The sequence below is a fragment of the Meles meles genome, chromosome 3 (genome assembly GCF_922984935.1).
Source record: "Meles meles chromosome 3, mMelMel3.1 paternal haplotype, whole genome shotgun sequence".
Taxonomy (NCBI): Eukaryota; Metazoa; Chordata; class Mammalia; order Carnivora; family Mustelidae; genus Meles; species Meles meles.
Window position 1 is genome coordinate 47,792,610 of NC_060068.1, and position 21,574 is coordinate 47,814,183.

General features: G+C 42.2%; 1 protein-coding gene across 11 annotated transcripts in view; it reads left to right on the forward strand.

Annotated features, from left to right (window-relative positions):
* GRAMD2B (GRAM domain containing 2B) overlaps nucleotides 1–21,574 on the forward strand; it is a 127,915-nt gene that overhangs the window by 75,297 nt on the left and 31,044 nt on the right. The window contains exon 1 of one of the 11 annotated variants that reach the window (XM_045999550.1): nucleotides 9,010–9,234. The exons of the other annotated variants lie outside the window; for them this stretch is intronic. Within the exon in view, the coding sequence (XP_045855506.1) occupies nucleotides 9,113–9,234 (122 nt within the window). The 5' untranslated portion in view covers nucleotides 9,010–9,112. Of the gene's footprint in view, nucleotides 1–9,009; nucleotides 9,235–21,574 lie in introns of those variants that run through there. 11 annotated transcript variants of the gene reach the window in all.

The following is a 21,574-nucleotide window of genomic DNA, read 5'->3' on the forward strand; positions in this document are numbered from 1 at the left end:
TGATAGCTATCTAGCTAGATTCCTGGGAACAGACAAAACTAATGTCTTCTCTCCACCATCTTGGACTCGGCTCATGGTTTTGGTTTTTAAATGAGAGAACTTTGTAAGGTTGTATATAAACTCCCCGAAAGTCAGCAGAGAGGGGAAAGATGAAGATGTACCACAAGCCCAGAGGGGTGGGAAAATGGGCTTGAACGTCACTAGGAGAAAGACCTTGTCTTCCGAAACTTGGGGGACACACAGATGCAGTAGAATCAGATACGTGCCATTGTAAATCAGGGGAACACATGTTGTTGCACTCCTATGAATACTTCAGTTTTCTGTTTCCCTAGCTAAGTTGTGATGTGGCCCCTTTGATCCACAGGGATGGGTTGTGTGTGGCTAGGGGCTTAGCAGCATGGAGAGTGTTTAGAAGGCAGGCTGAGGGAATAGGAGGGGAAGATGGCCAAGGACTGCCGATGGGCCCGTGACAGCAGCCTCAGTCCACAGTAAGGGCTCATTTTCCACCTTCAGCAGTGCTCACCATCTAGGGCTGAGAAAGTAAAAAGGCTGATGTTGAGCTGATCTTGTGGTGTTGATGCTGGCAGAAGGACTGGCATACCTGGAAACAAAGGGTGAATCTGTCATAGAAGTGGTCTGAGCTGCTTCAGGAAATAAGTCCAGAAGGCATTGCTCAGCCTAAGAGAACGTGGAATATCAAAGACTATTATCTTTGTCTGTAGTGGGAGTGATGAGGGGCAGGAACTGGGATGATAGAAGATTACAGGCAGACAGCAAGAGAAAGCCATTTTTATATGGAGTGATCTGAGCAGTGATTTAATGGAGTTAATACCAAGTGGTCAGATGCCATTCATGTGGACACTGAAGGACCCGAGTTTCAAAGGGAGGTGGTCCATATGTTGGAAGATGCAGACAATAAGGAACATTAAATGCAGCTCTGTCAAGATTAACCCACAGGAGGTTGGACTTTCTGTATACTGAGAAGTGATAATTGACTTCATTTTTTAAACTGAAGTGAATGAACACAAATAGAAATGAGCAGTCAATAGGTTAACTGGTCATCAAAAAATATTTTTAAATCAATTACTTTTCTTGCCAACAGTAAGAAATTTTAAAAACAAATTGGAAGAAAATGTACAAGCAACAAGAAATATGAAATAACCAGAAATAAGTTTAAAAAGATTTAAAAACAATACAGCTACCAGAGACAACTTAATTAATGGAGAGATGTACCCCCTTTGAAAGGAAAGAAAAACTTAACATCACATAGATAGTTGTGTTCATTAAATTTCAGTGACTCTCCAAAGTGTTATAAACTGATTCTAAAATTCCTCTGAAAGAATAAGTTTGTGAGAATATCCAAGCTAAATCTAAATGATAGACGGTAGACTTGTGGCTTGTTGTGATGGATTCTCAAGCTCTAGGATTTAACTTTAACACATATAATCTGTTAGCTCCTGATCTCATTACCAACCACCTTTATTTTTATTCTTTTTATTTATTAGAGAGAGAGAGGGAGAGCAAGCACAAGCAGCAGGGAGGACAGAGGTAGAGGGAGATGCAGACTCCCTGCTGAGCAGGAAGCCTGACAAGAGGTTTGATCCCAGGACCATGGGGATCATGACCTGAGCCAAATGCAGATGCTCAACTGACTGAGCCCCCCAGGCACCCCTAGGATTTAACTTTAGCACATCTAACCTGTTAACTCCTGATGTCATCGCCAGCCACCTTCAACTAAATATTTGCATCACTCATAATTTTGAAACAAACTCAGTCAAAACCTTATTTAAAATGTATTTTCGAAGGTGTATTCAAATTTATGCATTATAAAATTAGAGATTTTCCCGTAAGGCTCATGCTTAAAATTTCCCCCTAAACATTTATTTGAAATCCGTTCTGGTTTAAGACAATGAGCATAACCGGTGTCCCAAAATATAATGTTGTCCGTTTTCTTCCTTCTTTTTTTAAAAGACGTTTTAAACAGATTAACATGTGTGATTAGAACAAGCTCATGGTAATAATCTTGACCACCACAGATCGTAACAAAAAATAGAAATCACTAGTAATTTTATCTCCCAAAGAAAATTCAAACATGGTTTGTATTTTGATTTTGGATAGTGCGTTTGACTAATATAGGAACTTCATACCTGAAGATAGCATTACATACTTATCATTAATGGAGATTATTTTTCTAGAAGTACTAGTTTGTGCTGATAAATTTACCCCTCTTTCCCAGCCTGCATTGTAAGATCATTGCGAGAAAGAATAAAAACTAACCAATTTGCTTCTTGCTTGGCCTAATAATCTTTGGCTTGGTTTCCATTCACTTCAGTAGTTACAAGATTTTAGTGGGCAAGAGACTTAAGTCTTAAAAGGGTTTGAAATAGGGGTGCCTGGGTGGCTCAGTTATTCAGGCATCCAACTCTTGATTTCAGCCTAAGTCATGATCTCAGGGTAGTGAGATTGAGCTCCATGCAGGTTTCATGCTGGGTGTGGAACCTCTTAAGATTCTCTCTCTCCCTCTTCCCATCTCCCACCTCCTCCCTTTAAAAAAAAAAAAAAAAAAGTAGGTTTAAGAATATTCATTCTTACAGCCCACCCACTATCTCCCAGGTGGTTCTGACATAGAAAGTGCTTAAGCCCCACTTTCACAACCACTCATTTATGGAGTTCACAGTCAGATTTTACCAGAAACCATATGGCTCAAGCCTACCCAAAATGACCTGTCATGGAAGAGAAGAAAGGACTTCAGCTTTATTTGTATTCTCTGTCCTAGTTTTGGTTAAGAGTTGTTTCATTCTGTGTGTTCCTTAGGCCAGGCTCCCATTAATTAGTAAGAAAACGGGGGGCGCCTGGGTGGCTCAGTGGGTTAAGCCACTGCCTTCGGCTCAGGTCATGATCTCAGGGTCCTGGGATAGGGCCCCACATCGGGTTCTCCACTCAGCAGGGAGCCTGCTTCCTCCTCTCTCTCTGCCTGGCTCTCTGCCTACTTGTGATCTCTCTCTCTGTCAAATAAATAAATAAAACCTTTAAAAGTAAAAAAAAAAAAAGTTATATAGGTTTTGTTTGCTCTCTTAATTTTGGTTGTATTCTTTGATGTTACATGCATACTTCAAAAGTATTTTCCTGTAAAAAAACAAAAAAGAAAAAGAAAACAGGACACCCCAGGCAAAAGCTTGAGGCTACAGAGCCTGCTCACGCTCTCTTTCACATCTTCCTCCTCCTCTGTCCCCAAAGATACCGCTTTAGTTGGTCACCTACTGCTGTGCCCCTCCATAAAACCAGCCTTCTCTTAGCAGTGGTGGGAGGACGCTGACAGTGACTTCATGAATTGGCGGTGGTATGTTCATAACAGTGAAAGAGAGAGATGCCTTCTAGAACCCCCCTCCCCAGGTCTGACTTACCTTTTCAGAGATTATTCCAAAGAAATATAGGGGAGGATAATGGGTTGAGGGTTAGAGGAGCAAACAGGGATGGTGGGAAGGGGATTCCGGTATACTACAAAAGATGGGCTTGCCATTATCTCCCACAATTGAGCCAACAATACTGTGCAGGTAGCTATTCTTGAAACAAGCTAGCCTTCAGCTTAGAAAAGACATTGCCTCTGCCTTCTTTCTAAGATAACCCGACAATTTAGTATTTGAAGCTGTTCAAAGAGAGAGTAGGAATTACTGTTATGTTAAAGCTCTTTTTCATGGACAAGATTCTAGGGGTTTTGTTCTAAGAATTGGCAAGAACTTCTTGCAAAGATCAGGGGGCATTCGTCATTTGTGGCATATATTTATGATGGACAAAGTCTGAGAACCAAATACCGTTGAGACAGAGCTGATCTTTGCACCTAGAATGCCATATTTTATTTCAAACCCACATACTGCTTTCTTTTTAGATGCTTACCTTCCATCCCTTTCCTGTGCCCAGGAGGGCTGACCTAACCCTGCAAGGAAAGCCCAGATAGCCTCAAGTACTAGTACAGCCCAGGGCATCATTGACAAATAATACTGATGGGTTAGAGGAAATGGATTGTTGTGCTGTCACATCACCATGTGTGTCTGCTGAGCAACAGGTTTCTCTCAAGAATATCGCTTGGATTTTGAAAGGCAGGGTTTGGCGGGGGAGTGGAGAAGAGCAAGTGTAACATGAGCTGCAGGCAGCATATATTTGTGGCACTAATCTCCCACCCACTGTCACAGTGGCTCATCCATTTCAATACATTGGGCTCACAATGACAACCAGCTTCTTGTTGGCCCATCTCTTTTCCTTCATCCCCAAGAAGACCTAATTTGGCCCAGGTGTTGAGATTAGGGGCTATTTCTCTTTCTCCTCCCCAGAGTAGCCAGAGCAGCTAGGCCCCCAAGAAAAGAGACCCCAGCCCATGGAGATACCAAAAGGTTACCTCCTATTGCCAAGCTGGTGACAGCCATGTGGATTAATGCAGGGAGTGTGAACTCTTTCAAGTCCCATAATGGATACTCTGAATATCCAGCATGTGTCCAGAGATGATTTAGTTCACTCTAACCCTAAGTACTGCAGAGGGAGAAAATAATTTTCCCTCTACTCTTCTGAGTCCTTAGCTGAGACTTCCATAATGAAAGGTAGATTCACAAGAGAAGAACATTATTAACATGTTGGCCTTATGTATATGTGGGAGATACCCAGGGAAAAATGAGTAACTCAGAGAGGTGGCTTTAGACCTCAGTATTAAATTCCATCTTTATAGGGAGAGGGGAGGGAGGATATGGGCCTCTCAGGGGACAGTAAATTATTTTTATGAAAGATGAAAGGACTGAAGAAGAATAGGCAGGAGGTATAACAATTTCTGACGGTTTGTCTGGGTGGTGTGTTGTGAATTTCTAGCCTATTCTTTTGTGATGAGTCAATCCTTCATGGTTGATGGAACTCCCAGGGAAATCCTTTTGGAGAATCTGTCTTTAGGCAGGGAAGGGGAGGTCAGAGAAAGCGGCTTCATGCATTTGCTCTCCTTCAAATACCTAGAGCTCAAAATAGTCCACACACTGATGCAGCATCTTTTGGGGTGACATGTCCTGCTATACTCTTCAGTAATAATGTGTGATGATAATACCTTCCCTGAACAATAGCTAGTTTTCACTTACTTTTTTTTTTTTTTTTGAAAGAATTTATTTATTTATTTGTGAGAGCTAGAGAAAGCACAAGTTGAGAGAGGGACATAGTGAGACGGAGAAGCAGACTTCCTGCTGAGCAGCGTCCCATGCAGGGCTCCACCCCAGGACCTCAAGATGATGATCTGAGCTGAAGTCAGATGCTTAACCCACTGAGCCACCCTGGTGCCCCTCACTTATTTTCTTAATCAGTTACAATTGTTAATCCTTTTTGGGTCTGATATTGGTATTGTGTTTATCTTTGCAGTGATAATGTAGGGATTTGCTTCAGAATAAACAGGATTGGGAGAAGAGGTAGATGAAATGAGATCGGCTATGAGTAAATAATCATTCTTTTGTCTACTTTGTATATATCATAAAACTCATGGTAAATAGTTGGAAATTCTTTCTAATCATTTATGAAAATAAGTGGGAACCTTTAATTACTCAGTTAGCTGTGATGTAAACTAAGTATTCATCCCCCAAATTAGGCCAGCCTGAGTTTTTCTAATGAGATCTATGGCCGATCTTCAAACTGTGTCACTATTCTATGAGCACGACCTACCTTCACTGGCCAAATAGAAAATGCATACACTACCCTATGCTCCTTTACCCTAATTTTTAAAAATGGAAAAATCTCTAATCAAGCATGATAGGAAAAATTTCTTATCAAGCGTGATAGGAAGAGAGCAGCTCTGTGCAGCACAGCTCTGTAGTACATGCTGTGGGAATGGGGACCTGATGTGGACGCAAGAAAGCCAGAATCTCATTCAGAAACTGAAATGTGATAAACAACCCTTTTGAAGATGCCCCGCCCAGAAACCACGTATTGGACTGCACTCAGGAAGCCACAGATTCGGGAATAGGTTCTTTTCCTTGAGCCTTATCCATTTCAGAGATGCAAAATGAAGAAAAGGATTCTTGTGTTCTTTGGGTTTCTTGGAACCTGCAATATCTAAGCATTGCCCTTTAGACTTTTCAAACAATAAAACCAACTAAGCTGTGATGGCCCCTCCCATCAGCAATGTTGAGCTCATGCTGGCTTCATAAGGCTGACTCTCCTACCTGTCACCCAGTTTTCTGGGAAGAAACGGTAAAGCTTCCTCAATGGAAAGGTTCCTTCTTGACCCACAGTATTTGCTGTATCCTTTTGTCAGATCTTTGCCTGGAAGAGTTGGAAGGGCAGGCCATTGCCTCATTAAAACCACCCCTGACCAGTTGGGTCCAAGTTTGCCAGAACAGGGTCCACCCTCCAGTAGAAAATTTCTCTGGCCTTTCCCATGCCAATCTTCCCAAGTCCAGGAATCCCCAGTGAAGTACATCCCTTCCTGTTGCTATGTATGCTATCTAAGTGTAGCCATCAGAATGCCTGGCCTCTAGTGCTGATTTGAGGAACATGAAATACTTAAGCTGAATGAATAGAGCCCTTTCCTTCAAGGGATACAGAAAACCCTGGACCCTGCCCTCCAGGGGCTTATGATCCAAGGAGGGAAAAGACAAGCAAACTGTAGGCATTCATGATTTCAAAACAAGCCTCCCATTAAAGCATACAGTTGCCATGGCAGGCATACCTTCTAGGGTACTGGGAGGGAGCATTTGAAAAGGAGAGTCAGTCCTCAGGGCACAGTGGGCACTGGGCAGGGTTCCCTATAGGATGATGGTCAGCCAGAGCTAAATCTTGGAATATAATCAGTGCTTGCTGGGGACAGGAAGGACGTCTCAGGCAGCCCAAGCTTATGACTGGGGCAACATGACAGGAGGTTAAAAGTCAAAGAGGGAGGTTCCAAATTGCAGAGGGCCTCCTTAATTCATCTTCAGCTGCGTCCTGTAGGCACTGGAGAACCAGAAGGGCTTCAATGGGATGTGGGTGGGGGGATGATGTAATAACATCCTATCATATTTGGGTTTTTCCAAGATCACACGGTAAAGTGATCTTCCATATAGACAGAAGGAGTGAGATGCAGGAAGTGTCTGTCAGAGCTCAGATGAGGTAGAGAGGTACAGTGGTCCAGGCAGAAGGCCTTGAGGATCCTGGCGAAGCCAGCAAAACTGGGAACGAATAAGCAGGGGCATAACTGGAGAATATTAAGGAGGTGAATTCCACAGGTCTTGGTGTCTGAATGAGTTTGGTGGGAAACAGGCAGTCAACGTATGGGTTACAGAGGTTCTAGGCACTTAGGGTATTGTGTAGGCAGTCCCTCCATCCTCTTATTTAGCTTCCTTATTGGTGACATTTGGATAATTGGTGTGGTACACACTCGCCCTGTCCACATTTCATGAACACTGGTATGGTAACATGCATGATACAGTTGTACGTGCTCTTTGCGAACAGCAATGCAAATTTAAAGTCATTCGGAAAATCCAGAACAAAGGGGTGGCAAGGGAGAGAGAGGAGGCAGAGAACAGGTGTTTGGCCAAGCAGTGTATTCAGCACAGGTAGAGAAAATGCGTATTTGTGGTGGTAGAAATTAAGAACAGGAAATAAGGATGTCAAATGTAAGATCTGTTCAAATGTATCTAGGGGCACCTGGGTGGCTTAGTGGGTTTAGCATCCAACTCTTGGTCTCAGCTCAGGTCTAGATCTTAGGTGCTTGAGTTTAAAAAAAAAAATCTGTTTAAGCTTACTGTTTATGTTTTCTTGAAAAAGGTACTAATTTTCATGTATAAATTACACTAATTCTAATTCTTGTATCTGTGCAAGTTAGTTATCTTTAAAATACTGGGATAAACATTTCTTCTCAACAACAGTGAGGAGTTACTCTATTACATATGTTGATACATATGATAATTACATATCATCTATATGATTAGATCATGATATTAACAATAATATGACATGATACGTTACTTATATCATATGTCATGATATAAATGTCAAATAATTCTCTGGCAATAATACATATAAAACATGGGGATGGATTCCATGGGAGAAAAATCCAGATAAGATACAGTTAATGGGTTTACTTTCATGAGGAGCTTACATTAATACTTTTGAATCTTAAAACTCAAAGTAACCAAGAAAGTACTCTTTATTATTTATTCCCATAAGGTAGCATAAACTGTTCTTTGCTTAAGTATCTTGTTTGGAAGTGTTTTTGGTTAAACCAAGGCTTTTTAGAGGAAACTGTTTCCTCTAACATATGGATATTGCATTTTTTAAAAAGTGACAGGGGAACCTGGGTGGTATAGTCCTTTAAGCATCAGGCTCTTGATTTCCGCTCAAGTTAGGATCTGAGGGTTGTCAGGTGGAGCCCTGCATCAGGCTCCATGCTCAGTGTGGAGTCTGCTTCTCTCCTTGACCCGTGCCACTCCCCTCATTCACATGCACGCGTGCTCGCTCTCTCTCTCTCTAAAATAAAAAAATATTTTTAAAAATTTTAGTTTGCAAGTAAATAAAGAACAAAAAGCGACAGTGACTTTCTTGTCTAGTGGTTGAGTCCCATTAATTTTCACTAGAAAGAAACCCTGAGTCTTAGTAATACAGAACACTTAAGCAAAGAGAATTTTCTCGTGCACTAATGACATCCAAAGAGCCTGTGTCCATTTCGGTCCCTGGGGGTGATGTGGCAGGAAGTCTGGAGCCGACTTCTGGAAATTCTTGTATGGCCCAGCCCGGCGAACATCCTGAGCTGTCCTCACACACAGGCAATTCTGAGCCATGAGATCAGAGGACAGAAGCCTGAGGAGGTAGCACTGCCGAGTTTGAGTGGGGGAAACAAAGGAGAGACAGGTTTCCGGAGCGCTCTCTGGTGCTATTTTGGAGCCTTGTGGCAACTTTTAACTCTGCTGCAATGCGCATGTACGTGGGTCTTTCAGCTCTCAGGCTTTTGATGTTTTTGAGGTTTTGTTTTATTTTGTTTTTAACCTGCATAGAACAGAAAGAGTTCCAGGAAATGAAGGGTATAAGAGGGAAGAAAGCCCTTGCATCATCAGAGATGACAGCCGTGGTGGCCTGAGGCAGCCCCTCTCACCTGTCTCCTGTGCTTCCTGTGCAAATGCCTCCTCCAGCAGCCGAGGGCCAAAGCAGCACAGCCTGTTTCCACGGACACAGTGGGGGCTCCTCAAAACAAGAACAAACATTGCTCTTCAAGTTGGCTTTCAGTGGCCCTGGATTGGGGTGGGTGTTTTTTTTGTTGGTTTTTTTTTTTTTTTGGTTTTTTTTTTTTTTTTTAATGGTACTGTGCTATTAATTGGTGAAATATTCCCTTCTGGTTAAGTACATGTATTTCTGACATGACACATCCCCTCTGTCTCTGGAATAAAAGTTACTCTCATGTATGGTAACAAGAGAAATGAAACTTAATTCAGGAGGTATTTGTATTCCTTTTTTAAGATTTTATTTATTTATTTGACAGAGATCACAAGTAGGCAGAGAGGTACGTAGAGGGGGAGGGGGAAGCAGGCTCCCTGCTGAGCAGAGAGCCTGATGCGGGGCTCCATCCCAGGACTCTGGGATCATGACCTGAGCTAAAGGCAGAGGCTTAACCCACTGAGCTACCCAGGCGCCCCCAGGAGGTGTTTATATTAACATAAATTCATGTTCTGCCCGTGTTGCTTATAAGGGATGTCCTGTTCGGCCTGGGTGAAGGGGTTAGAGGTCTACTTTTTCCTTTCTCTCTTACCCCCTGGTCCTCTGCCTTCTCTTTGTTGGAAGAGTACCTATAAATCCGGACTCCCTCACATTCCTCTCATCCAGTACCCATCAATCAGAAGTTAGAATGTCATTATCTCAGGAGTATCATGTTTTAAAATATTTTTTTATCTATATATTTTAGAGTGCATGTATGTGCGAATAGGGGTCAGAGGGAGAGGGAGAGAGAATCTCAAGCAGGCTCCTCACTGAGCATAGAGCTGGTCTCATGGGGCTCCGTCTCACGACCCTGAGATAATGACCTGAGTCAAAATTAAGAGTCAGCTGTTCAACTGACTGAGCTACCCAGGCACCCTTCACAGGTATCCTTTTAAGAAAGTTGTGCCTAGGGGCACCTGGGTGGCTCAGTGGGTTAAGCCTCTGCCTTTGGCTCAGGTCATGATCTCAGGGTCCTCGGATCACTGGGCGCTCTGCTCAGCGGGGAGCCTGCTTCCCCCACCCTCTCTCTGCCAGCCTCTCTGCCTACTTGTGATCTCACTGTGTCAAATAAAAAAAAAATCTCCAAAAAAAAAAGTTGTGCCTCATTTTAGGGTAGGGCTCTGTTACTTTCTCAAAATTTTGAGGCTCCTCTGCTTACCAACACCTTTCTGCCTCAGCCACTTGATTTTTTTCTGATTGCACTCGACTCTCATGCTCTTCCACTAAAGACACCTTCTCTTTGGCACTCCCAAGATCCATGTTAATTGTTCCTTTCTCTTTCCTTGCACACCCTAACGTTTTACGACTTCTGCCTGAAGCCTTTATCCTCCCAGTTTTGTACTATCCTTGGTCCTCTTTTCCTTCAAAATGTGGTTCCAAATTGTTATTCTTTGATGGAACCGCACACAGGCATTAACATCTTTATTCCGGGTTTTAATGAGGTTGATAGAACAGCGGGTTTGGGTTTTTTTATGTGTGCCAGTTGCCTTTATTTCAGATGTAAATCTGTTGAGAGCAAAGACTGTCCTAAAATATTTGTTCTTCCCTTCTTCCTTGCCATGTTCAGGATGTGGTAGGTTCAAAGACGAGGCATGTGGCTATTTATCTTGGATATCAGATCTCTTCTGGTATAGAGGTGTTTAGAAATTGTGGCCCTCCCCCAAGCTCATTGAAAGAACTTCTTAATTTTCCTTAAATTCTAGCATTCATACTCTGGACAGTAAGCACATTTATGAATTTGAGCAGTTAGAAGTCCAACTTGTATAAAACAGCTTTGCTTTTATCATTCAGAATTGCCTATAATTGCAAATGGCTATTTTATCTTAGGGCATATTCTTTTTCTGTATCGTGCTCTGTAAACATATTCCCAGTGATCCAGTTGCTCTCCATATTCTAGGTTTTAATTTATAGTTATTTCTCAAGTACCTGAGGTACTTTCTGATCTTATTTAATACTTACGATACTTTGAGTACTTTCCATAATAGCTATAGATTTGTTAATACTGTAATTTCTCTAAGTAATTTTTTCCTGGATTTCATGCCCGTTTCTTTTCTTTTTAAGATTTTATTTATTTATTTGACAGAGATCACAAGTAGGCAGAGAGGCAGAAGCAGGGTCCCCGCTGAGCAGGGAGCCTGATGTGGGACTCGATCCCAGGACCCTGAGATCATGACCCGAGCAGAGGTTTAACCCACAGAGCCACCCAGGCACCCCATCATGCCCTTTTCTTTTGTATTCCTACCCCTCTGTTTTTCTTTTTCTTTCTTTTTTTTTTTTTTAAGATTTTATCTATTTATTCGACAGAGAGAGATCACAAGTAGGCAGAGAGGCAGGCAGAGAGAGAGAGAGAGAGGAGGAAGCAGGCTCCCCACCAAGGAGAGAGCCTGATGCGGGGCTCGATCCCAGGACCCTGGGATCACGACCTGAACCGAAGGCAGAGGCTTTAACCCTCTGAGCCACCCAGGTGCCCCCCCTCTGTTTTTCTAAGTGTTTCATTCTGCTTTTAAAATTTATTTCTTCCCCAAACACATCCTTCAGGCCAAAGCTTTAATAAATGTCCTTGAATATATCTTAGATGCATGAAAATGGCTTATTCTGACATCTAGCAATTGCTTATGGAGAACAACTTCAAAAAAGGAGTGGAGATAGAAATATAAAAACTCTTTAAAGCCCTTGCCCATGAGAAAATTATATTCTTTTTTTTTTTAAAGATTTTATTTATTTATTTGACAGCGAGAGAGAGAGATCACAGGTAGGCAGAGAGGCAGGCAGAGAGAGAGAGAGAGAGGGAAGCAGGCTCCCCGCCAAGCAGAGAGCCCGATGTGGGACTCGATCCCAGGACCCTGAGATCATGACCTGAGCCGAAGGCAGCGGCTTAACCCACTGAGCCACCCAGGCGCCCTGAGAAAATTATATTCTTGTTTAAAGAAGCCATATTAAACATATTTTTAGAAATTTTGTTAGCACTGAGCAAGGCAACATACAAAATACTATTTACATGCCGAGGGTGTAAGTAACAAAAGGGAACTCGCTGTCAGCGTCATCAATTTGCCTTTCCTGGAAATTGGAAAAGTCAATTGCTGTCTCCTTGATGTATTTTCTTGTCATTTTATTTTGTTATTTTCCATTTGTGCTTGGCCTCAAAGTACCACTACTGAGAAGTTACTTAGTTTGATTATAATTCTGCTTGCAATCCTCGTTTCTTCCAACAATGAAGACAGTCTGAGTTGTCACAGGGATTCAAATTCTCGCTTACCTAACTAATGATCAGTGTGAGGAATAAGTCTGTACACAGTGCTGATTCAGTGTAAGGGAAAGTGGAAAGATGACCCTTTCCTCCCTTCTGGCCCCTTCAACATGGCCCCTTTCCAATAGAATTTGTAAGGCACACGTGGTAAAGAGTTTACAACGTAGGCTGAAAGCAAATGTAAGCCAACGCCCATTTTAAAATGCTGATTTTTGGGACACCTGGCTGGCTCAGTCAGTAAAGCGTGTGACTCTGGGTCTTGGGGTCTTGAGTTGAAGCCCCACATTGGGTATAGAGATTACTTTTTAAAAATGCTGATTTTTGTCCTGTACTGCAAATATACTCAAAGTTGTCTGGTCAGTAAGTATTAATTGCACAATTTCTTATACCCAGACACCGTAGCTAAAGAGATGGAGGCCAGTGTGACAAAGGTCTGTAGTTAGACGTGCCCCAGGCATGGAACAGTGTGTAGTTGTGGGGAGTTGGGAAGGGGCGGAGAGGATAACCCAGCTGGAGCCAGGGCACAGAGGGAAGATGGAACATGATGTAAGCGAGGCCATGGGGAGAAGACCAGCATGGCTGGAACGCAGAACTCTTGTTGAAAAGTAGAGGAACACAGCATAACTCTGGCAGGTCTTGGCTTATATCCAGGCGCCGCAATCCAATGCTCGATAGAAAGCCATTGTTGCTTCTGGAGCGGCGGCTTGATGCAGGGGAGGCGGTGTCTCTGGAGGATGAATTGGGCATTGATGGCTCAGGCAACTTGATGGAGGGGGACCCCGGAGATGACTGCTGTGTGTTCAGGGATTGAAGGCAAAGGTCTGCAGCTGCAGCTCTTCTGCCCTGGTGACTTCATCTTGAAGCAGGGACAAAAGCCCTTTCGGGGTTTTTTTGTTTTGTTTTGTTTTGTTTGTTTTCTTGTAAACATAAGCTAGTTTGAGTTGGGTTTCTCTTCCTTCGGAACCAGAATCCCAGTGATCAAATGCTTTTTGGAATTGAGTCGCCTTAGGCTTTGAAAGCAAAGCAGTGTTGTAGGCAAACAGAATTAGGAGAAGGTGGAAAGGTGGGAGTGACTCACGGGATGGGTTCTGGGACAGCTATTTGTCCACTGAAATACGAGCAGAGGGGAGCTCTGTGGGACCAGTTTAAAGAGGTGTGTTGGGCCCAGTTGGTGGCCGGTGGTGAGCCACTCCTCTATGCCTAGGATACTGCAGCCGAAGCTGTCGCTCTAGCCTATGGCCATGTGCTTGGGACTTAGCAGAAAGAAGTTTCCAGCTGGCAGAATCTCTCCTCTGCAGTCAGATACTCTTTTTGCTGTTGTTCTTTTGGATTTTTTCTGTTTCTTAGATACAGCTTTCTCACGATATGTTAGACGTCTATTGCTAACAATAGACATCTGTTATTTCTGAAACTACGTTTGCAAAATCCCTCCCACCCAACATTACCTCTTGCGTTCTGGTTGTTGGTGGCAGTCCTATCTTCTCCATCCTCCACATAACCTTGGGGTTATCTTGGATGTTGCTCTCCATTGCTTGCTCTCTTCTCTCTTCTGGTTTATCTCTGGATTCATTCTCCTGTGCGGTCTACTGCTTCTTGCCTTCACCCTCAGCCCCCTACCCCCACGCCGTGCTTAGCCACTGATGTAGTATAATCCCTACAAAGTCCGTGGCTCTTCAGACCCTCATGTTGGCTGTGTAGGAAAAGATGGGCCGCTTCATTCCCTGCCGCTTCATTCCTTCTGCCTAAAAATGTTTCATTTATCCCTGCTGCCAACCAAGTGAAGACTGAAAGCAGCCCACTCTCATTAGGAATCAAACTTTCCAACAACGTAATTGCCACTTCTTTCTGCTGCCTGCACTCCAGAGAAAACCACCCTGCTCCATTTTCTTGTGCCTGTGTAACTCTTCCTTGTCTGCCTATTTTTACGACTGCCTTTCCTTCTTTTTCTGTGCCCTTTTGGTATCTCAGCCAAGTCTAACATGACAGTTGCACAAATACAGTGTCTCTCCAGGTAGAGAGGTGGCAGAGATGACTACAGTGTGGTAATGGAAGAGTTTGATTTTCTCCATCCAAAGGAACGGGTTTATTTTTTTTATTTACAGCACAAATAGAAATATCATTTAACTTGTGATTTCTTGTACTGGAATGTATTTCTGACAGCTAAATGAGAAAAGAAATACTGCCCTCCCCTCATGAATGCCCACAATGTCATGCTGATTTCCTCCACAAATCTTCCCTGATTCTCCTCTTCACAGCTAGATTTCTTAATTTCCAAGGCACTGTGTGTATGGTGGACATCCCTTACAACCTGTATTATGTGTTATTTAGGTGCTGAACTTAAATTCCCAGTAGAGGCCACAGTCCTGGAGAGGGCAGCACCCGGCAGTATGTTCTGCACATAGCAGGAACTCAGACATTTGAAGACAGCAAATCCACCTATTTTTATGATCTGTGCTATATTTTACATCTTCTTTATAAGGGTATTAACTTGTTTTTAAGTGTTCACCAATTAATAAAGTGCATTAAAATTTATAACAAACTCAATTCCACCTCCCCTCTTCTCCGTGTGCCTCCCCAGTAGCTTCTTCTAACTGTGCCCGATTTTAGTTGCAGTGGTTACTTCATTATCTGTAAAAATGTTTGTATCCTGCTCCTCCTTACTTATTAATTTTTAAACCTTATCTCTTCACTTCCTGTTTTGATGGAACCTAAGAGTCAATGCAGACTAACTCCCTGCCTCCGTCTGCCTACTCCTAATGTTGCCCAGGCATATCCGTCTTTCTAAATCCTACTTTCTCTTTTACCTCTTTAAAGAATACCTCAATCTACATTTGATGAACAGCCAGTGCACAGGTTTTCTCGTGAGAGTTTCGGACTGTGGTTGGAGGGAAGTGAGTGAGGGGGTCAGGAGCTGAGGAGGGGTGAACAGCGCAGGTCACCAAGTGCCTGTAAGCTCCAGAGGACTTGGACTCTGGGAGAATTTAGAGGAGTCCAGGAGGGTTTTCCCTTGCCATACTACTGTGATCCATTTCCTGCGTGCTATCCTCTCTCTTTGAAGATATTCATTGGAAAGCTATGGGGTTTTTTTCTTGTTCACTGTTTACCTTAAGTTTTCTTCTGTTCTCTGAAGTGAGTTCCCTAAGGGTTTTACTTTCCTGTTGGTTTACCTCGATCTTGTCATTAAGACTTCAGGCTTTCTTCAAGGGTCTGGCAATCCTTTGTTGTCATTTCATATATCAGAAAGAGGGACTTGTGAGCTCTTCTGGGATCTTTGGAAGGGCATGGGTAGTGGATTGACACCCAGCCTGGGGACTACCAATTCCCCGTGGGAGGATAAGAAGGGTTTACTGTAAGGCTCCACCCTCCATACAGGGTACCCTGGTTTTGTACAACTAAGTGCGCTCTGTCTTTTCACTGACACGCCTTCTGATATTTGACCTCCATGGATAATGGTCTTCCTGCCTGATGATGGGGGCAGGGGTCAAGAGGAGGCAGTCAAAGATCTCTTACACACACCTTTAATTTAATCTAACGTAGTCATCAACTTCTTAGCCCTCCTCTTATAGCCCCCCATTGGACTTTGACAGACCACATTATTGTTCTCTTACCTTCCACTGATGCCCATATTCTATAACTTCTTTCTTTTTTTTTTTTTTAAGATTTTATTTATTTATTTATTTGACAGAGATCACAAGTAGGCAGAGAGGCAGGCAGAGAGAGAGAGAGGGAAGCAGGCTCCCTGCTGAGCAGAGAGCCCAATGCGGGACCCTGAGATCATGACCTGAGCCGAAGGCAGTGGCTTAACCCACTGAGCCACCCAGGCACCCCAATGCACATATTCTAACTACAGCTTCCTTACTTGGCTACATGAGTTAATACGTACTTTACTTTCTACTTTCCATATACCAGAAATTTGGGAATCACTCTTCTGTTGATGGTTTCCCTCCAGGATTATACGCAGGAGTATTTCTTCTTTTATACTTATTTTAACGGGCCTCAGAAAGGAGAGGCAAACATTTGTGCTCCATTCCTCCATCTTGAACTAGAAGCCTGTGAGGTTTCATGTAAGGTTTTGCTGAAACCAAAGAATACTACGTTTTGGGCATTTTTCCCCCTACCTGCCAATAAGCCTATCAAAAAGTCAATTTGTCATCGACGTTTTATTTTAATGTTAAGCCCAACCCTAATATCCCCTTAACTTCTAATTGTTTAATGTCAGTTATTTAAAAAGTCAGTTCTAGAATATTGCCAGAATCAGTGATATAGTTGTGAAAAAAGTATTGCTCCTGAATGTTTCAGTCAACAGCCCAATAGAAAAATTGGCAAAATGTTTAAACGTTAAATCGCAAAACAGGAAATTTCAAAATACATGAAAATACTCTCAACATTACTCATAGAGAACGATAAATTGAAACTATAATGGATTTTTTTTAACCTCTCACATTTGCAAAGATCAAAAATTTAACACTAGTGTTCATTAAAATTATTCTTGTTATTGTATGTGCTTGTTATTGTTATGTGTAGGTACTCTGCTAGGGACTTGGGAAACAATTTTTTTTTGCTTAACACTTTATTATTAAGAATGTGTTAACACTGCTTTGTATTGTGGGTGTGGGTTACAGAACCTCTGCAGAAGGCAATTTGGCAATAACTATTAATTTTTTAAATTGTGTACATTTTGACACAGGTGTTTCATTTCCGTACAAGGAAATGAAACATACAAGGACATTTGTTGCAGTGTTATTTGTATTTGCAGTAAGACTGAATCCACGTAAATGTCCATCAATAAGGAACTGGTTAAGTTATAATTTATCCATCTCGGTGGAACTCTATGCAATAATTAAAAAGAATGAGGAAGCTCTGTGTCTACTGATAGGGAAAGAGCGCCAAGATATATAGTAAGTAAAAGGGGGGAAAATGCCAGCTGTATGATAGTATCCTATCATTTGTGCTTAGACAATACATACCCTTGTATGTACACAGATTGTTGCCGGAAAGATACACAGAAACTAGGAACAGTAATGGGTGCCTCTTGGGAGACAAACAGGACCACCATGAAACAGGGATAGTAGGGAGATTTATTTTGTGATTTGTAACTTTTTAATTGAAGTGGAGTTTATACACAATGTTCCATGAGTTGCAGGGGTACAACATAGTAATTCTACAGGTCTATACATTATGCTGCTCTCACCACAAGCATCGTTACCGTACAATATTACAGTACCATCAACTATATTCCCTATACTGTACCTTTCATTCCTCTGCCTTATTGATTCCATAACTGAAAGCCTATATCTCCCAGTCCTCTACATCCATTGTGCCCATCCTCCTACCCCTGCTCTCTGGGAGCTATCAGTTTGTTCAGTGTATTTATGGGTCTCTTTCTGCTTTTTGTTTGTATTTATTCATTTGTATTATTCTTTAGATTCCAAATACAAGTGAAATCATAAGGCATTTGTCTTTCTCTGTCTGCTTAATTCACTTAACGTAACACCCTCTGGACCCATCCATGTTGTGACAAATGGCAAAGTCTCATTCTTTTTAATGGCTGTGTAATATTCCATTGTGTGTCTGTATTGCATCTTTATTCATTAATTTATCAGTAGATACTTGGGCTGCTTCCATAGCATAGCTTGACTATTGTGAATAATCCTGCAATGAACCTAGGGATGCATATATCTTTTTAGATTCATGTTTTTGGTTTCTTTGTGTAAATACCCAGAAGTGGAATTACTGAGTTGTGTGGTATTTCTATTTTTAATTTTTTGAGGAACCTCCACACTGTTTTCCACAGTGGCTGTCCCAAATTACATTCCTACCAACAGTGCATGAGGGTTACCTTTTCTCCACATCCTCACCAACGCTTGTTATTTCTTGTCTTTTTAAGTCTTAGTCATTCTGAAAGGTAAGAGATGGTATCTCATTGTGGTTTTGATGCATTTCCTTGATGAGTGCTGATGCTTTGACACATCTTTTCATATGTCTATTGGCCATCTGTATATCTTCTTTGGAAAAATGTTTATTCAGATCCTCTGCCCATTTGCTAGTCAAATTATTTGTTTTTTTGGTGTTATGTGAGTTCTTGATATATTTTGACTATTAACCCCTTATTGGATATATCATTTACAAGTAGCTTCTTGCATTCAGTAGGTTGCCTTTTTGTTTTGCTCATGGTTTCCTATGCTGTGTAAAGGCTTTTTATTTTGGTGTGGTCCCAAGTTTGTTTTTATTTTATTTCCTTTGCCTAAGGATGCCTATCTAGAAGAATGTTGCTAAGCTCAATGTCAAAGAGATTATTCACTATGTTTTCTTCTACAAGCGTCATGGCTTCAGGTCTCACATTTAAGTCTTTAATCCATTTTGAGTTTATTTTTGTGTATGGTGTAAGAAAGTGGTCCAGATTCCTTTTTTCACATGTAGCCGTCCAGTTTTTCCAGCATCATTTACTGAAGAGATTGTCTTTTCCCCATTGTACATTTTTGCTTCCTTTTTCATAGATTAATTGACCATATAAGTGCGGGTTTATTTCTGGGCTTTCTATTCTGTTCCATTCATCTATGTGTCTCTTCGGGCCATTACCATACTGTCTTGATGACTACAGTGTCGTCGTTTATCTTGAAATCTGGGATTATGATACCCCCAGCTTTATTCTTCTTTGTCAAGGTTTCTTTGGGTATTTAGGGTCTTTTGTGATTCCATACAAATTTTAGGATTACTTGTTCTAGTTTTTTGAAAATGCTGTTGGTATTTTGTTAGGGATTGCACCTTGTAGATTGCTTTATCCTACTAGTGTGGACATTGTAACAATATTCTTTCAGTCCATGAGCACAGGCTGTCTTTCCATTTGTTTGTATCATCTTTGATTTCTTTCGTCAGTGGTTTATAGTTTTCAGAGTCCCATTTGTAACTTTTGTATTGTGTACTTTTGCTTCTGGTACTTACACAGAAATGAATACGTAGATAGATACATAAAACTTCAAGTTTCTAGACAAAGATCTACTGTATCAAAATTGTAGATGAAAGACTGCTTCCTGGCTTATGAAAATCTAGTTTAGGAGATTTTGATCTACTTTGCAGTTGGAGAGGCTGAGGGGTCTTGGAGAGGTTCTGGTGTCCATCACCACCTCCTGCACCTTTGTGCCCCATTCTGCACCCTTCTTACCGTTACCGTGATGTCTCCTGATTTGTCCCACGGCTGCTGCCAAGCCTCCCACAGATCCCTCCTCTAACCTTGTAGTCCATCTCTTGGGTCCCACGTAGTACTGCCCTTGCCTATCAGCCAGCCTTGAAACCACTAAGCAAACAACACACCAAAAACACGGATTTGGTGGGACACCTGAGTGCCTCAGGTGATTAAGTGTCTGATCTGTGATTTTTGGCTCAGGTCATGATCCCTGGGTTGTGAGATCGAGCCCCATGTTGGGATCTATAAGCAGTGGAGAGTCTGCTTGAGATTCTGTCTCCCTTTCCCCCACCACCACCCCCTCAAATAAATAAATCTTTAAAAAAATAAAATAAATTTTAAAAAAATAATAAAATAACAAGGGTTTGGTGCCCTAGGTCTTGGCCCCAGGTGTACCCTCATTTCCAGTATAGGGTTTCAGCACAGCACTGTATTGTGACAGACCTGGCCTTAATCACGATGACCCCCTTTCCAGAATTTTATCCCCTTGAGGTCCTCTGGTGAAACATAGCGTATCTTCAAGTCACTTCCAAACCTTGTTGGTCAAAACTGTGGTTTCAGCATACAGTGATCAGGGATTTTTTTTTTTAAGTGACAATGGATTTCGAACTACCCTCACCCATGCTACTATAAGGGAGTTGATGACATTTCTTATGCTTTAGCTTAGACCGATTTAACCTGAAGGTAGATTCAACTCCAGGGATTCACCACTGTGATTAGAAAGGAACACATCTGCCTGGACTGAACCATAGGAGGCACTTGTTTTCATTTACCTGAAACGCTACTTACTCACCTGAGATGCACCTTAATCACCATTCTGCCCAATAGCTACTTACCTTGACTTGCTTGGGATGATGGCTCATTCTCAGCATGAGGAACAAAGTGATGGGGAAATTAATGGGATGGGAGAAAGGAATGCTGAGTTTACCTTCAACTCAGAGACACTCTTCCCAGGAGGAATATAAGAATTTCAATTCTGAAAAATTGTGAAATCTGAGTCATCTCATCATCAGTTTAATGAGGTCTGGGAATTGACTCATATTGTCCTCTCGGTAGGGATTGTCCAGCCCGTGTTTTTATTTATAGATTGTGTAACAGTGTGGGGCGGTGTCTTATTGAAACCAGCACTTCCTAGCTGGTAATAAAAATGCATTCTCCCAAAGGGTAACGACGTCAGGCTTGGTTGGGACAAGCAGGACTGTCTCAGTGCTCTGGAATTCCACTGAAAAGCTTTCAGGGCCCACAAGTGATACTTACATTGAGTTGGAGATGGGAGAAGAAATAACTCATTAAGGCTGAGTGAAGGTTGATCGTGCGTTTCCAGCATCTGGTTCTTCTGAGGATACAGTAAAACTGTCAGTCACTTATCTCTGTGTCACCTGCCCAGCTTAGCATCCTGCCATCCTAGCAGGGACACTTCTAGTAAACATTTGTGGAAAGAGGAAGGTTGGATTACCTGCCATTAGGGTCACCACTAGGGCCACATTCTAGTGATCCCTGAGAAGTTCAACATATTTTTTGAGAACTCAATACCAGTTTTGATGGTTGGGGAGAAAAGAGCCTTTGCCATCGCTGCAGCGAAGGGTGTGGGGCAAAGACAGGCTCACGTGGTATTGTGGAAAGCAGATAGCGGACCTCACCGGGAAGGCAGGAGAGCTGACGGAGGAGGAGATGGAACGTGTGATTGCCATTATGCAGAATCCATACCAGTATAAGATTCCAGACTGGTTCTTGAACATACTAAAGGATATTGAGCATGGAAAAAAATACAGCCAGGTCATGGCTCATGGTCTGGACAGCAAATTCTGGGAAGACCTGCAGCAATGGAAAAAGACTCGGGCTCACACAGGGCTGCAGCACTTTTGGGGACTTCGTGTCCGAGGCCAACACTTAAGACCATAGGCTGCTGCAGCCGCACCACAGGTGTGTCCAAGAGGAAATTTAAATCTTGAGGCTTT